The 18,672-nt window shown below is 44.2% G+C and overlaps 1 protein-coding gene across 1 annotated transcript in view; it reads right to left on the bottom strand.

Moving 5' to 3' along the window:
* LOC117213488 (paired mesoderm homeobox protein 2B) overlaps nucleotides 1–18,672 on the bottom strand; it is a 37,206-nt gene that overhangs the window by 2,496 nt on the left and 16,038 nt on the right. Inside the window, exons 2-5 of the mRNA XM_033458866.1 lie at nucleotides 13,041–13,311; nucleotides 7,630–7,835; nucleotides 2,657–2,822; nucleotides 2,238–2,451 (exon numbers count right to left, since the gene is read on the bottom strand). Of these exons, the coding sequence (XP_033314757.1) occupies nucleotides 2,238–2,451; nucleotides 2,657–2,822; nucleotides 7,630–7,835; nucleotides 13,041–13,125 (671 nt within the window). The 5' untranslated portion in view covers nucleotides 13,126–13,311. The remainder of the gene's footprint in view (nucleotides 1–2,237; nucleotides 2,452–2,656; nucleotides 2,823–7,629; nucleotides 7,836–13,040; nucleotides 13,312–18,672) is intronic.

The following is an 18,672-nucleotide window of genomic DNA, read 5'->3' as shown; positions in this document are numbered from 1 at the left end:
GTCCAAGAGACGAACAATTCGAGCAGCGAATCGACTAGATCGACAGCTTGACAATCGTCAAACTCGTTACAACTGTCATCTTCGACGTTAACATTCAGAATCTTTCTTTACCATATGTTTCCACCAAATATCAAGGCGGATATCGGAATGCATCGAATAGACGAGGATCGATACAGGTGCCGGAGTGGAGACCAATTTCACTCAAGATTTTGTTCTCGGCAAGTAATTTAAATCCCACGTTCCTAAGAGCGTTACTGTAAAACAAGAGAGACGCGGGCTAAAAGAAGGACGAGAGAGAGAGAGAGATAGCCTGTTTCGAACGAGTCACCCTTCCGTGCCGGATCCGCCCCTATTCCGCGAGAATCGACTGCACATGGAACAGTCTCTCGGTGTTCTTGGGCTGGTTGGTAGGTAAGGAAGAACGCAGTAAAGCGTACACCCCTGCAGTCGAGAAGCTGCCGAGCCGCTGAATAAATGATGAGGATATATTTACGGCGAGCGGTTTTAAATAAATTACAACTGCGGAGACGGCGAAGGAGTATCTTCCTACCGTTTCAACCCTCCCCCTCCGAATCCCCTTGCTGTTTCCATCCGCGGTCTGTTCCACCATCTTGACTCGAGTCATCCCGCTACCAGTGTATTCCGTGTGTCTACGTTTCGGGTATTGTTCTTACCATTCCCGTCGATGCGAGAGGGGAGCTTTGTCTGGGATTATAAAGAGCCACCGTCGAATACTTACCGTCGTCGGGAGGAAATCGGCGAATCGTGTTTCTTTCGCTCAAGCTTTCAGCCCTATATACACGTATATACGTGGCTGTGTGCATGCAAGATCCGCAGGAATCGGTTATGGTTTCTTGGATTTATTTTCTTGGCTTTCCCGTTTTAGAACGACCGTGTAAATGCTGATTTTTGCATATCTGTCTTGCGTAAGAAGCAGTAATTCTTTGTCGAAGAACGTGAAAATGGATCTCTCGCTTTCGAAACATTATCGCTTGGATTTCTTAATCTAGTACACTATTGTATCAATAGTATTCCGAATTTGGAAGTTTTATTCGAGGAAAAGCTTCGTCGAAAATGAATGAGATGGATATATGAATATTGATATTAACGGCAAACATTTAATATATTAGTAATATTAATCACAAACGCTATTATTGATACTGACATTAATGCCATTGCTATAATGGCTTATCCTCCGCTTTCCAATAACATGATTTTCTCGGAATAGTATCGTTGCAATATTAATTCGATCGAAGAATCATTAATTCAACGATGATAATACAAAGAAATATTTACGTTAATGCACGCTATGAAACACGCAACGTATCACGAAATGCCTATGTTTATGACATTGTTATTTTTAGAACGGTGTAGAAGAATATTTTAAACCCGTGGGGTTTTTCGTTTGCTTCGTCGTTACATAATTCATAAATATAACATCTCTTTTGTCAGTAGAATGGTGGAACACAGTTGAAAATCTATTTTCATATTCCAGCTTGGTGTACGTGAATTTTTTTCGTTGAATATGTGTCGGGTAAGAAGTAGGTTTAAATTTCACTCTTCTACGGGAATTTCTTTGGAATCCCTCTATCCTCGACAGAACGACCCATTTCTCCACATTATCTACTTCCTTCAAACTTTTCCTTATTTCCAATTGCTCTTATTTTTCTCAAACAACGCAGCTAAAGAACGTAACGGTATTAAACCCAATTCCTTTACTCGCGCTCGTCGCTGCCGATCTTTCATATTCTCTATAAATCTCAACCTAATTCCCAGTCGACAACTCTGTGCGATCTTCGTCTACGATGTTTTAAACTCAAATAAGTCACACCTACCATGCCGAAGAATCGTAAAACATCGCAGCAGGGAACGGTCAGCTCCTAAATCGCGCGTATGCAACTCGTTCGGTTGTACGCGTTTGCGCGCTCGTCTCGGGGTCCCGTAGCGATTTAACGAGGCGACAATTATCGCGATTATACGAATGGCAGCGAGCATACTGGGACGAAAACGTGGCGCAGCATGAGGGTTGGGGGGCTGAAAGGGGGTCGGGTAGGAAGCGACGAGGAGTGGTTTAATGGCGCGTATCAAGCATCCGGTCGACGTGTTCAGCGGTGCTTGCAGCGTGGAACCACGACTGAGTTTCAGACGAGGGGAAAACGGGGCGGGGGTGTGCGGGGGCGGATGAAGAAAGAAGATATTTCCTAAAGACGTAAATACAAACGAAGCTAAAAGCTCACCTCTCGCCGGGTGGGCCGAGACCTCCCATGGTGCTAGGTGGTGGCGGCGGCGCCCTTATGGGGGTTGGCGGTGGCGTCGAGACGCCACCCAAGGACGGCTGACTCTGCTGAGGCCGCGGACTGACCGACGCGGAAGTCGTGCTGGGACTCCTCGATCCGCCAGCTCCATCTGGGCCGGCGTCCTCCGCGTCGGGGGCGCTGCTGCTTGTTGTTCCTTTTTTAGCAGAAAATACCAATTCTGAACGATGCTAGTTTTGCTTCTTAAACGCTAGAAGAAACTCGTCGAAACGACAGATCTCGAATTTTTCATTTCTGCAATTACTAAAATTGTCTCTCTTCGAAAGAAGAACGCGAAATTTATTACATCGATATTAATAGTAATACGTTTGAAGTTGCCGTGTTTTTATTCACGATCGTACCTTCAGGGTCGTGTCCTGTGGGACTTGGACCTGCCGACGAAGACGTTGGCGGTGCCAGGCCTGTCGTTTCCAATGCACCACCTCCCCCGTTACCTTCCCTTTTTCTCTGTTCCTCCTTCAAACGTTCGCTTTTTCTCCACTTTGCTCTACGATTTTGAAACCATACCTGGAATAATTTCCAATATTTTTTGATTAGACGATGATTAAGCAAACGAGCGAAGATGTTTTAACGGATACTATCCAGCAACTTTTTGTAATGATTTTAACCCACAAATATTCCACATCGAGATCGAACGATCGATCCAAAAAAAAAAAAAAAAAAAAAGAAGAAGAGGACACTTCGGCTAATCTACTCCTCTGCGATTGATTACGACGAAGGTGTAAATAGAGTAAAAGGTGTACGATACAGTGTAAAAAAGAAAAATATAGAAAGAAAGATAAAAAGCAAACGAGAGTACGATGAGGAACGGCGCTGAAGGCGGCACTTAAGCTGCTTTATAGGGCTACACCTGGTGTGCGGATATGGAAGGATAATTGCATGTAGAGGGATGGCATTCGCGGCTGGACCAGAGGGGGTGTTGGGCCTCTTGCCCGCGTGCATGTTCAACGAGCCGACAGCAACCACAGCGGCCGAGTGTTTTTTAAAAAGCTCGAGTTCCGCTAACGAGCCTAACTTGACATAATACCAACTGAAATAGACTTTATTATACCCGGCGGTCCTCCGCCGCCTCGTGCTCTCGTTCACTCCGTGTGTCGTTGCTTTCCGATTGCACCCTAACACCAATTTCTTCCAGAACGAGTTCCTACTTTGAACTTTCTGAAGCTCTTACGGTTGGGACAACGTGCAAGTTTAAGATACCTAGCACGCTGCTAACAGGCTTTACACATTGCCAAACAGACATTAGAGTTACGATGATCGAAACGTCACTTTTGGGAAAATTTGTAGGATCGGAGAACGATCGTATATTAATCTATATCGTTTGATTAGTCGGTTCGCCTTCTTAGACGTTGCAGAATCGGTGAAATATCATCGCAAATTACTGAAAAAACCCATCCGTTATTTCGCACGAAAATCTTCGACGAGAGTTAAGCGGATCGAAGAAAGTTTCGAAGAATCACGGCGCAAAAGTAACGAGAACTCATTAACGGATTGGAATCGATAATAAAATAAAGTTCCGGCAAGTCAATTATATCGGCGCAAACGTAATTCTTCCTCCGACTTGCTTCTAAAAGACAAAACGCGTTATTAGAGATCGGTCGAGAGTACCGGCGAATGATTATCTTTTGTCCTGGAGCGAAAGTTTTACGGCGAGAGGAAGCTTGGAAAATGGTTTAATAAAATAAATACGATGAGCCAGCTTCGCGTTGCCTTCGAATTCGTACACGGGAAACGAGGACGGTGGATACCGGCTGACGGGGAAAGATATAATAATATCCTCAGGGTTGCGGGGGCGAGTAATAGCTGGGAACAAAGCCGCGGTTCCGTCGGGACTGCCAATCTCTCCTTCTTTGTCTTTCCACCGGATCGTTCCCGTTTTCTTTCCCTCTTCTCTCGCTTCGCGCATGTCCTCTTTTTTTCAATACGGATTTAATCCGAAAGACGTCGGTAATGGCGTCGACTCGTTTCCCTCCATGAAATAAACGCATTTAATCTTTCAACGCTTCTTACAGAAAAGTGTGATAGATCGATATGGATCGACGAAACGTGCTTTAACGGTGGTGGCCGATCGTTTCCATGATATCTTGCAAAGCTAAAGTAAACTGGTTACTGTTCTTCGTAATGTGTATGAAAAGGTTACGTTTAAATCGTCATTTAATTTGGAAAAATTGAACGAAATAATCGTCTGTTTCGCAAATCAATTACACGCGATCTTGGTGAATGTATGCGAAACTCGCGTGCCAAAGCCTCTTACATCTCTATTATGTTTTCATTAAAAAAACGAAAGGTACATTTTTGCTTGCAAATTTATAAGCGCATTAGCACGGTATGTAATCCAATGGCAAAAGGCATCGCCGTTCTTCACCCCCGTGTATTTCATACGTTCCTTCTCCCGTTATCCCTTTGTTCTTCTTTATTTTTTAATCGCACCCCCTCCCCCTTTTTTATTGCTTTTAATCCAAACACGTCAGCAGTAGCATTGTTCCGGTCTGACCAAAGTCAAATGCGCTTAATCTTTTTGCCACTTGCTTTGCAAATCTGCTTTTAATTATTCTTTACATTTGGCCCCTTCCTTTTTCTCAAACAGGATAACGGTGTTTTAAAACTGTTGAAATGCGTAATCTTGTAGCGTTATCACTTTTATGAAATAATAATGATAAATAAATCTTTCCGGATATTTTTTGACGTTCTTTTTTTATATCTGAATTTTCTATATCTGAATTTTTCTACGGTATCGTCCCACTGTTCTCCAAGGAATCGTTCAATTTAACCGGACGACTCGATTATCCAACTTCCATTGCATACAGATCGAATTATACAGCTATAAGACGATCATCGTTCTTCCCATTTTCCACGAGTGTAAAATTCATCGTGGACGAGCGACGTACACAGTCGCGCATAGTTAGGTGTGTCGGCTCGCGTCTCGTAGCGCCGTAATTCGCGTTGCACGCTTTGAAATTCAACCGGGCCAAAGAGCACGCGACTATGTAACGTTGACAGTGGTGGCCTCTCGTTCGTAGCGCATGCTCGGTTTTCTTTCCCTGCAGCGGCGGTGTGCGTGTAGCATAATTGTTGCGCACGATACACGGGGCGACGAACAAACGTCAGAGGTTGGTAACTACCTCGGACGATCCACTGACGATGGTTCAGCCACCCCCGCGCTCGTTCTACCCCGCACGGGGTTCTAATTGGAGTAGGAGAAGAGGACCGGCGTTGCATAAACGCGCCTATTTGTCCATTATTTCAGATTCCCTTTGTCTTCCCTAATGAAACAATGAGTCTGCGCCGTAATTGCGTCATAGCCGTCCTGTCCCTACCTTCCTGCCATTGTGTACACCACTGCCTACCATGGCCTTCTCGTCTTATAATCCGAACAATGCAGCGGGATAATACCGTGCCCCTCTGCTGGACACACCACGCTGAAGGATTCTTTTACTAGACTCTCTGCTATCTCTCTCTCTCTCTCTCTCTCTCTCTCTCCCCCCACATTCTTTTTCTTTTCCTAGCTTTCTTGTTTGTCACTCATTCTCCCTGAACGACGTAGGATCGTTGTAGATTTGGATTTGTAGTTATCCCTCCTATTTCAACAAATCGTCTCAATTACGAAGAAAAACGTTTATCGTTCAACCGTGTTTAACGCAAGCTGAAAATCTGGACCGATATAAATTCGTTCGTAAACCTTGTGAATTACGATTCAGAGCGCAATATCGGGACGAGATATGAAAATGCGCAGACTCTTGGGATTATTTCTTCTTCGTGCGGTATCAATCCGGTGAATTGCGATTCTGCTGCTCTTATTTATTAATTCTTCATCAGATTACATTCGACGTTAAAATCCCATCGTCTTTGCTTCTCGTTGCTTCGTTTAATCTTTATCGCTCGATGTTTCGCTCCCCCCAAATCCTGTTTATATTAAAAACCACTATTCCAAGAGTATAATTGCATCGATTAACCATGTATCTCGTACAAAGCCTTATCGGCCTAGCAAAAATTAAATCGAATGCATTTCCCAATGCAATCGAATAGGAGATGGAAGATTTTAATATCAAATTGAACAGTATACTGAACGATATTGGTTGCGCGACTTGTTATATGAATTGAAACGTTATACACTTTTGGGTGGCTACGAAGGAAAAGATTCTTGACAGAATCATGAGGATGTTAATACGTAAAAAGAGGAGGGGGGGGGGTCGAATTAAAAATCTGACATCACCGATCGGATATCCTGCAGATGTTCCAACAGGATTTCAGCAGGGAATCGCTATTACTGCCGGGATTCTGTGTAGCGCGAATTACGCCGGTGCGAGTAAATATGGGCAGGAGGACGTAGCCAAGAGTACAAAGTAATCCCGGAGATTACCGGCTTACTCTGTCAGAAGATTACGTCAGGTCGAGGGTGTCAGCACCTCCCATGGGAGATGGGTGTACCCTAAAACTACCCTACATCTTGCGCCCTTTCTCTTACACTGTGTGATCCACCGTCGCGCATCGAAACAATCGATCACATTGTGTCTCGCTTGACCGTTTGCTTTAGAATCTCCGACAGGGAATGCGTGAAATATATCGTGGTTTACCGTGAACAGATTTGCGGTAGATCTCTGCTTTCTCGTATCTTTCTACACTTTTGCAAGATATAATCGTTGTTCGTGATTCCAAATTTGACGTAGCATTACTACGTAGCATTACGTAGCATACGTAGAGTATTTACTTTATCCGATTACGCTTTATGCACTTTCTCTTTTCTCAGAAATCGGCAAATATATTCAAAATTATTATAGGAACATTAAATTTGTCGTATGAAGCGGGCGAAATTGAACGCATTTATTAAAGTGCATTCGCGTTAGCATATGATTGTATATTTTGATAAATTAAAGGTCAATCGATTACAAATCCGCTCGTCAAGCGACATTTTCGCCTTATTTTATTTCGCTCGTCGCTGTTCCATTTATCCATTTGACACCGTTTGAAATTGATTTCTTGGACTAAAAGCGAAAAAAACGTGCCACTCAAAATCATTAGAGACTCGCGTGCCCGAAATATATGTCAAATGCTTTTAACAAAACGAGATACGAACATTTCAATTTATTCGGTATACGGGCTTAGTTTCCAAAATTTTCCAATTTGAATATTAAATTTTTCAGATTCTCCTTTTCATCGTATTTCTTCTATCTTTCTAACTGAAAATTATTCGTTCGCTACACTACTTACACACCGTATCTGTTTCTTCTTTAACGCATCCACTAAACTTGTCCAAATCTGTTTGTCACGAGAGTCGCAACTTTCGCTTCGTATTCATTCGTTTCATCGTACTAACCTGAACCCTGGCCTCGGTGAGGTTAATCTTCATCGCCAGATCCTCTCTCGTGAAGACATCCGGATAATGTGTCTGCGCAAACGCTGACTCCAGTTCCTCTAGTTGTTGAAGAGTGAACGTGGTTCTGTTCCTTCTTTGCTTTCGTCTCACGAAAGAATCCTCGCCGACTCCGTGCAAGGCTGGATGATACGCGGAGTAACTAGTGTCTGTAATATACGATCAAAATATCGCGATTAGACTTTCTTCTCCTTAACCTTGCTTTTGCGAATATATATGTAACGTGTGTATATGTATATACGTAGGGGAGTTCTACTAGCGTTACGTAAAACAGTCGTAAAACATTTTAACAAACCCTTCATAAAAAAAGCCCTCACCCTCGATCCAACGTTCCATCCGATCTGGCGTATACCGCAGGTTTGACAAAAATTCAAAAGCACCCTATCGCCTGGTGCATGATTTAACGCGCGATGGCTCGTTCGCGGGCCAATTACGAGGAACACACAGTTCGTTCGTTGCAAATCGGAAAAACGGGGGCTGGCCAAAGCACGCGCAGACAAAAGGACGAAGGGGGATGAAGGGAAACGATGGCGTTGAACGCTGCGCGTACGACCTGACAAATGGAACAGAGAAATGGGCACAGCGAAGCTACAGGGAGAAAGAGAGATGGCCCAATGGGGGTAAACGTTACGAAAGCCAGAGAACCGCTTATCAATGATGCAGGGCAATCAGCGCAATTAATTACCGCGGCGCTAAGCCGGAGCTTAGCGAAAAACACAAATTAATTTCCTAAGCTCATAAAAATTCATGCGGCTTGCTCGGCTGCCGAACACGACCAACCTACCCTCGCGAGTATCGACTGTTGTTCGCCCTAACGATTCACGCATGTGCATCCACCTGCAAGATCGCGTTCAATTTTCCATTTTCACCGTGATTATGGTTTTGCTTTTACGGTTCCGATATGGTGGGTCGTTTTATCGGGTCCATCAGGGATCCTTTGGAACGGCTTGGGATGTTTTTGCAGGATAGGAGTATGTCGTTTTCCTTCGCTGGTTTGTTATCTGCTGTTTTCTTCTTCTGTTCTTTACGTCTAATACGTCATTTTCTACTTATCGTTGGAATTGTGTCTCGTGCCAAGCGATAAATTTTTGTTTCCCCATTGTGATACGTTCTAAACGCATACTACCAGAGTACAAAGCATAGTGTACCGGATAAATAAAGAGAAAAATAGACAGCAAGATTCGTAGCAAAGTTTCCTAACAACCATCTGACATATGCTTTCACCGCTACGACGATTCGATAATTTCGCGCTTCAAGCGAGCTTTAACACATAGGTATGCGTACACTTCGTTCTAAAATTTCACATAGATTTCACGCTAATTGACGCCGAACATTTCTAATTGGATTTCCCCGAGGCGTTCGGTGACGTTCACTTCCGTGAGCGTTTTTCGCATGGTTAAATTTAAAACCGGGTCCGGCTCGTAGGGAACGCGAGAATTCAGGAATTCGATTGCGTCGGCACGTCTGTTCTGTTTGCAACAAGTCATCCATACCGGAAACCAACTTTCATAACTACCATGGAACAATTATACCGTTGAGCAAACTCGTACCGTGTCATTGGCAATAGTCTGCCGCCCCTGCAAAATTAATGTGTTCGTTCGCGAGGATTTTCGCGTGCAGTATGTATGACTTTGCAATTGAATTTCCCGCGATCGATGTCCTGTCCTCGCGTTTAATAACAGCCTTCTCGTCGCGGGAAATTGTCCAACCCCCAACCCCTTCCTGTTTCCATCAAATACGTTCCCTCTAATCGTCGCGACTCGTTTATTAAACGATAGCGTCAATTTCGTCGTGTATTATTTACGCGCAAACATCTTGCTTTTAACGCAGTTAACAATCGACAACAATAATGGGACGACAATCAGCGAACGATATGGGCCAGCGTGAAATTCGAAGATCGAAGAAGGGACGTTTTCGTGAGAAATGGTGAATAGAAGAGAGGTAAGAAAGCAAGAATCGAAGCTCGCGTCGGTTGGCTAAATAAATTTATCGGTGGCCGAAACTGAAATCCACTCAAGATCTTAGATTAGACTCGTGAGCGGGGACGAAGTCTGGATCCAGACAACTCGCACAACTCATCGAGACTCCTGGCTTGATCCAATTTATTAACGTACCCGACAACCGTGCGCGCAAGGAAGGTCCCGCTGACTTTTGTACACGTTTCCTTTTCCAGCGACACACGTCGCCACGAGAAGGGTCATAGTTTTGTCTGGCCGCCGAGGGAAAAACAATAGAGGGATTAATTTCTTCTTGCCAGGAAGCAGACGCGGAAAGCTCGCACGTGTCCCGTCGACACGCTACGTGCGCCTTTAAAACACTTTGTCCTCTTCACTCGGGACCGTCCTTGATTTGCTTCCGCTCGAAATGCGTGTCTGGATTAACCCTTTCGGTACCGATGGGACAGGTACCGAACTCTGAGTGTCGGGAATCGTGTTTTTGTCGTTTCACTGGTTCTGTGTTTCTGGCCTGTGATTCGTTCGAAGAGTCGTTCTTGTAATCAAGAGAATGGGATTAAATTGAAATTACCGTTATATAAAGATTCGATTTGTATTCTCCGTTTTTCGTCATATTCTATTTTAGTCGAAAAATACAATAGAAAGGAACGAAGAAAAGCGAAGAATAATGATAAAAACGATTATCGCGTTTACCTCTGCCTGAAATTCGTTGCAGAACGGCCGGAGTGGATGGGTTGGAAGGTTTGGTGGAAAAACTAGATACAGAACGAAATCTAATGACACCCCGACCGTTACTAATGACGGTAACGAGCTAGTTAGATGTTAGAGCGAATGTCGGTGGGTTCGGACCCTGCGCCGAGTGAACCCACTTACCGACTTATCACGTAGTTACCTAATCTGTTTATCCCAACGGGGGGTGATGAGGGGGGGGGGCAGCGACCAGGGGAGTTGGAAGGGTGCACGAACGTCCCTGAGGACACTCTACCCCTGCGCCCCTTCTACCATCCAGCAGGCATCGTTTAGGTTTAGACACACACGTGCTGTCGAAATTACGTGTTTTAGGTTGTACAGGATGCGCAGACGATAGTGATTTTTAGCAGCAACGAGTGTTTTTAAATGTTTTTAAATTCGATCGTTCAGCTAGCAAGCGGAGTGTGAGATATTTCGGGCCTCCAGTCCAAGAGTCCTTCGTATTTGTTAGAAACGAAGACGAGATTTTTGTTCTAAATTCAATTATAAATCGAGTCGTATTTGTAGGGTAAAAACTATAATTACGCGAGTAACGAGTTACTTAAACGAACCGCGTAACGCAAATTTTCCAACAAGAAAGTTCCAAGAAACGATTATAGCATTTCGGCTTGGATTAAATTCGTCCTACCTGGAAATAAAATTTTTACAATTTTCGCAATTATCAACAGGCAAAAGAATAAAGTTTCGGCAACGCTTTAAGGAATTCTTCGTGTTTTTCGTCGCGTTCTAATCAACGGTAAACGCGCGTACGAATTTCACTTAATTTTAAGTGGAGCTACGGGGAGCGCCTGCGATAAAGGGAATGATAAATGCGCATTAAAAACATAATTTCACTTTGCGCCAGGGAAATCAATATTTTATTTAAACTATATTTCGGGCCTAGATGGAAGGGCACTTATACACGTCCCTGAGGATACCGTATCTCTTTCCCCTCTTCACCTACGGTCCCCATTCGATTATCTACCTACCACATGTATCTCATTGAGGTTTATAATATGCAATAAAGTGAGCATACACATCGTGGCTCGATGAACCATGTTCGGACAGATGAAAAAAGAAGAAAAAAAAAAAAAGAAGAAAGAAGAATAAAGAATCGACTTTTCTCGCTGCTCTTTTGATTGTTTAACGAATTAAATTTGTTAAATTAGGAGAAAATATCAAATAAAATGAACATCGTAGCAATTTTATTTTCGTTCGGAGTATCGCTGAAAGCATGAAATTCATCGCGCTATGGAACGATAATTTTCATAAATAACACGATCGAATCCGCAGAATTGTAAAAATAGGAATACAAAATTTAGCTCGCACAAAGGAAAACGCGATCAAATTTGATATTGCGGGATTCAATTCTAAAACGTCATATAAAATTCATCGCGTAAAATCGCGGAGAATGGCGCTTCCCGTCAAAATTCGATCGCGTTTTTCCAACGCGTAAAGAGCCAAAGAAACCCAGTGTTCCGACCCCGTGACATTCCAGCAAAATGATATATATCTACAAACGGGAGTTAACGTACGCGACAGAAACGAGATTCGACTTGGAAAGCGATCGGTGAATAGGCAAACTGGCGTCGAAGTTCCGAAGAGCGACTCGGCACTGCCGTCGGGACGCGGTTTAGCCGGAAGTTGCTCCGAAGTGCAAATTAAGTTTAGCGGCCGTCCAGTTTGTAGCGTCCACTTTGCGTAACTCGGTCTAGTCGGTAATGTAACTTCATCGATGTGTTCCGCCAGAGCAAGTGCCGGTACAATCAATCTCCCTTTTCTCTCTTCCTCTCCCTTTCCCTTTCTAACGTCCATCCACCTTGCTGCACGATTTTCTTTAATTACACCGCGATCATCGCCTTTTCCTTAACTCTCTTTTAACGTCGCTTATAACGTCTTCGTGGAATACCGTTTCTTCGAACGAACCTTCGAAATTAGGCCCAGAACTCAAGAATGCTTAGAACAGTGTTATCAGGATTTCTTCGTCCGCACCACATAATAAATAATCATTAAGGATTTACATCAAATTTCTTACTTACTAATGCTTAAACCTTCGATGGACGGTTCCATCGTCGTTTATAATTCTTGTTATGTCGAGGGTGATTTGAGAAATTGAATCGACGTTTCTCCATGACATAGCTCGCTTTAAAATCCACCCTCGCAACGGCTAGAGTGAAATCGAGGAAGAATAGCAAGGGGGAAAATAGATGAAGAAATGTAAGATTATGGGCGGAATCAAATTTTTCTTACGGGGGTAAATCGGAACAAAACGGTACTCTGGGGGATCGAGTCGCCGGAAGGCACGAGGTACATCGATAGTATTTGCCAACTTAATTATTACGTTTTGCGATATTTTGGGGAATGCAATTTATTATTTTTATACCCTGTATTAAACTATAATTCCCTTTGTTTTATTATATAATCGTCTGCTCCCATTGGAATCGAATGTCCTCGCTTTTAGAAAAATGCAAGATCAACCGATATTGTAAAAAATTTTCTTTCGTTTACTGCCCTGTCAGTTTTCGATAAAACGCGTAGTTTGAAAAAGAAATTTTTCCATCGCGACCAAACGTTTGAAAAGTCATCGAAAGAAAAAGACTTCTTTAAATTTGAACTGCTATCCGAAAATCCGTGAACAAAACGCAAGAGACAAATGGAATATCTACTTACAAGGGTGAGTAGCAGCGAATGGGTACTCGAGGGTGGGTGGTAACCGTGGCGTTGGAAGACCCGGGGGGCAGTGGTAGCAGAACATGCCGCCTGGCCTGGCCACCGTCCCACCCCCCGGCCCTCCACCTCCTCCTGCCCCTGGCACCTGCGGTTGACTCGACTGCTGCTGCTGCTGCTGCTGCTGTTGTTGTTGTTGTTGCTGCTGTTGCTGTTGCTGATGATGCGTGTGGTGGTGGTTATTGTTCGGCTGGTGAGTGTGAACTGATCCAATCTGCAATTAGAGAGAAAGAGGGGTTACTTACGTAAGTCGTGCATCATTTTTCCAGGAAAGTGAATTAGAGGTTGTTAGACAATAGAGTCACTGGTATTTCTGGAAGATTTATCGGGGAAGGAGGGGACGAATTATGTAATTGCTGGTTGTCGGTAACAATTGTTTAGTAGGAGGCTTAGTTGGAAGACAGGCTAATCGGTTTCTACGATAGACCGGAATCGAAGCGCCGATAAACAGACGTTTAGTTACGTGTTTTGACAGAGTTTTGAGTACAACGTTAAAACGGAGTATCTTCGTTTGCAAGTTAATTACTATTTTTCAAATTTTTCATCCTTTTTCGTACAATCGCGTAGTCGCTTGTTGCTGCGTTATATCGTAAAAGCAGTTTATCCCAAAGAGTAAACACAATTTAAACTCGGTTTTAGGAAGAAAGGAATACGCGATGCTCGTCGAGATAATTTTTCATTAATTAGTTTGAAATAATTCGCTTATAATTTATCAAAGTACAAGTTACGCTTAATTTATATAAGATATTTCTGCGCAAACAATTACAATGGCAAACTAAGTATGTAGCGGCACACGAGTCAGAGGACAATTCAAATCCTGCTGTTGTTTTACCTCGGAGTATCAAGACCGCTAGTTTACGAGTAATGTGAGAACAAATAAACTCCGGGCAAAACGATGTCGCTGTTACATACAACCGTGAAACGTAGACGAATTCGAATTTTCCGGTTCTCCCCCGACCAGTGTAAATAAACGGACGCGATCGCGAGCGGAAGAGTTTCGAACAGTATCGAAGAGCATCAACGAGTATAAACGAGTATCGAGGTGAATCTACAGAGTTTCTCCGAGTATTTATCGAGTATTTATTCCGCGACTTGTATTTGTACCAAATACGTCTTCACGAATTCGTCTGTAAATAATTTATTTACTTATTTGTTTATTCGAAATATATTTTGCGGACTGCGACAGCAATATTTCGCTCAACCTAACAACGATCGATCCTCCACACGTATAACCGGACTCTATCCACTTACACGCACGAAATAATTAACCATTAAATTGGATCTAATTACGTAAGTGCACGTAGAATGATAATGACGATATTGCCAAAGCAGTTGTTCGGAGATAACGACCGTATGGTCAAAGTTCTCCATAGGTTAAGTTTGAGTAACGAAATGGCCATCGACGCAAAAATCAATCGCATTTTCGCTTCGAAGCGATATCGATACCAACGAAGTACCTGTAATTGTGGGCTACCTACGATCCAAGCTTGTCTACCCGTGTTTTCCTCGCGATTGGTAAATCTTTTAACCAAGCTGCGACTACGATCTTTTCGCGAGATCGTGACTACGAAGTGCCTCGCGAGACCGATCGTACGTTTCAACCGGAAGCCCCTCGACGTTTCTCGTTTGGTTACGTACACATGCTATCACGTGCAACGTCCTCGTAACGAGCACCTCGGTAACCTGGCTACTTGCGATTTCCCCGAGCGATACTGGGATTTTCGAAAGCGGGCTGAAACGCGATTAAGAGAGAGAAGCCGACAAGGGGTTGGCGTCGGGCACGGGGGCCAAGAGGGCCACAGTGGAATCTAGAGGGGAAGAAGGTTGGAGGCATATAGGCGGCCGATTACGCCGATCCCCATTAGAGGGATTGTAAACTCTCGTAAATAAATAATGCACGTATAGGCGAGGAGCGTGGAGGGCTCTTTGCCTAAGCAGCCATCGGTCGGTGGAACTTAATAAACGGCGGGGTTATCAATTTATAATGGGTCGGCGTGTCGCGCATGCGCATGCCTACAGGGCCGTAGCTCTGCTTACATAACGGCGTGCACGCGAACAGCAAGCTTTAAACTCCGTGTATTCCCTAACTCTATGCTCTTCCGCCACCTTCTCCTCTATATACACGCGATTCTACGTTGCTTGCTTCCAACCACCGGCCGCACCACCGACCCACCGCCTCGCGAACCTTCCCTCTCGATCGTTCCCGCCGTTCCTCTCTCTCTCTCTCTCTCTCTCTCTCTCTTTTACTAGTTTCTCTCTGCCTTTGTTGCTCCTTCGCCCTTTGCGGCTCCGCTACAAGGGACAAATTGAATTTTAGATCATGCCGTGCTCTTCTGGGGTCCAGGAGAAAACCGAGGCGGAGAGACAGAGAGAAGGAGCGAGAGAACGGCAACGAATAGCGGTGGTGGGGCAGCCGGGTGGTTGGATCTGGGAGCAGACGTCGAGATGATACTAATTGAAATTTGAAATTGATATTAGCGAATTATTACCCCTCTCTGTCGCGCGCGCTCGCTTCAGCTTGGCCCAACGCAATTACGGCCGCGTGTCGGGTATCAAAAGTAATTGCTGCCAAACTTAACGAAATTTAGCCAATTTTCGTTTCGGCTGCCCGACCTTCCACGACGACGGATTACTGGCTCGGGTTTCGCTTTACGTATGCACGCAGCCTCCTTTCCGAGGGATCGCAAATGGAATTTCGGGGGTGATTTCGATGCTGCCCGTAAAACCATTTCGGTGCAGCGTCTTCGCTTTTCCCGGAAGTCGATGAAAAGTTCGAACCTCGTACGGTAACGCTTAGTCTGTATCGGGCCCTTAGAATTTTTACCTACGTATATCGGTCACTTTCGTTTATCAAAATTTCACCAATTTTCGCTAATTCGAAGTTTCACTTTGTTTTTCAAATTTATTTCATTAAAGAACGCAACAAGTTCCAAAGACTTTCCGGTATCCGGTGTTCGTTGTTTCGGATAAAGGACAAACTATATTCACCCCCGAAAGAACGAATCCGCTAGTCCACTTTCTTTCTATATAACCCCGAGCAAACCAAAAATCAACCGAGACACCCTTTTTCACCCTCGTCTGTCCGCGCGCTCCAACATCAAACGTCGCGAGCCAGTGACACCATTAAATGGATCAGCCGATTAGTCGCAGGTAGAAAGAATCGAATCAACCCCTCTGAATACTCGGTAACAACCCTTGGTAGCCTAGGTTGGTCGAGTTAGACGCGTAATGACGGAACATACGCATCGACAGAAGGGACGAAATGTAGCGAGGCTAATCCGCGATGGGTGCCCCGGGGTGTCCCTCGAGCTCTGGCTGCTGCAGCAGGTCCTTAGCCCTTTCGATGTACGTACACGCCAGACGTGCTCCCTCGAAAATAAACCTGCGTGCGGTCCAGGGGTGTATTTGCGGTGTTCAACCAGCGGGGGCGAAACATTATGCCAGTGTTTTATTGTGCGATCATCCGACTGCACCCTATTCTAAGAGCATAAGGGATTGCGGCTTCGAGTGGAGTGTGTTTACACATTGGCACACGCGTCGGATTTGTTACACGCTCGTTACGTTACGAGTTTTCGTAGCCAGTTAGCGGGGTTCGATGGTACGTAGCTGGCAATTCGATTCGCGTCGACGTGGTTTCTATGATTCGCTTGTAATCGGGTTCGACGGGTGAGAAAATTCGTACAACGCGGCCGATACGTTACAGGAAATCGCGTTACACCATGGTACTTTCGAGTGTTTGACCAAATTTTCTATTTTCTTTTTCTCTTTCCTTTCTTCTCTTTTTACAAGCGCTTATATATCTTTGCGAAGAATTTGAAACGACATTAACCCAGATACGATCCGACTTCTTCTCCCAGTGTTTTCCAAAATAACCTTGTTTTTTCACGATGCGAAATGTTCGTTCGCTTATCTCGATCTTCAAGAGAGGAGAACGATATACGATCGAATTACCGTAGTTATTTCTTCCGGGTGGTTGCAAACATACAACTCGTCCTATTTTTCCGTGCTTAACACAGGCATGGAAATTGGTTCGTGAGAGCGTAGAGCAACCGATCTATCGATATCGATGCTGATGTCGACGCACCGGAGAGTGCCGGATAGTCCATTACGAAGTTTACGAAAATTACAGCGATGTTAGTCCCGTAACGGTGTGTGAGTAATGTACACATCCAATGGTTCGGTAACCCGGATTATGGACATCCAGTAATGCCGGTATTCAATTATTTGGGTACACGTAGGAATATCTTGTTACCGACAGTTCTAATTGCGCGGGGCCAGTGTTATCGAGTTACTGTAGTTTAACATCCTTGCAAGTATAGCGCATCATTTATGAGTATCGGAACACACAGCTCGTAATTAGATTTCAATACTGCGGATAATTAGATTTTTGGGCAAACAGTGAGATAGACCAGCCAGTAACGATCGCGAGTTTCGTTTTCTCTTCCCTTTCGTATCGCCAATAAGATTCTACGATTTGATAATTTTTTGAAAGACAGCGGATTACGAAGTTTGGAAAAAGTAAAGGCAGCTGTTGCTACGAGGCGTAAATCCGCGAGTAAATAAGCGAATTTCTCGTAATCCAGAAATCGTTCGCAGCGATTCGTGCCGAAGCGAAAATTCGCGTAGAAGCGCGATACGTTGCACGGTTGTCAAATATCCCGGCTGTTTAGATTCCGCGTGTGTAACACTGCGCTCATTAGAGAGCGGCGCTAATTGCATAATTGGTGCCGGCAATTACGAGCAAAGCGGTGCCGCGTCGGCTGACGTCAACATCCAATAATTCGGCACGCGACGACAATCGCGCGCTGCACCGCCACGCCATTGCGCAAATAGCACGAATCGCAATTAAAAGCGATAATACTGTAATTAGCTTGCTGTCACGCCTCGCCCCGTCGCTACCCTGTCGCTATTCTCCCGCTATTCTCTCGCTAATTTCTCGCTTCCGCGCGATAGCATCCTCCCCGAGTCGACTACGACACTAGGGGGTTGAATCCGGTAAACGCGCGACGGATTCCACGCTTTCTTGTCCCTCTCCGAGACTCGATACTGGCGTTTATTCGACAATTGCTATATCCTCTGATTAATTCCTTCTGCTAATTCGACGAGGTGAAACGGGGTTAGGTAAGTTTGTTCGGATTGTCGATAGCGATACAGGGGTGAGTTTGGGTGAAAAGTAAGTTTTACGAATAAAGCGAATTTTAATCGACTCTTTTTTTCCAATTGTTGATTCTATAGGAAAGTTGCGACTTAGATTTCGATCAGGTTTAAATCTTTGTCCCGTTCATACACGCCAACTACGTTTCACCGTTCCAGCGAATGTTAAACACAGAAAGCCATAAATTAATATATGCCCATGACCGAGGGGACTAAAATTGTCTAATTGATATAATCGAATTTAACGGAATTGATATTAGTGCCAATGTTGATATTAACGGTAAATAATATTAATTGAAATCCGCGTTAATATTTATATCGTAATTGGTATTGAAATTTACTATTCCACAATTCTGCCCAATTTCCAATAATTTTTGTGCCATTCCCACGCGTGGAATCATCTATTCGTAGGACGTTTTTC

Source organism: Bombus bifarius, unplaced genomic scaffold (assembly GCF_011952205.1).
Source record: "Bombus bifarius isolate JDL3187 unplaced genomic scaffold, Bbif_JDL3187 scf7180000009111, whole genome shotgun sequence".
Taxonomy (NCBI): Eukaryota; Metazoa; Arthropoda; class Insecta; order Hymenoptera; family Apidae; genus Bombus; species Bombus bifarius.
The sequence above is the reverse complement of the archived record's forward strand: the minus strand, read 5'-3'. Positions and strand labels throughout refer to the sequence as shown.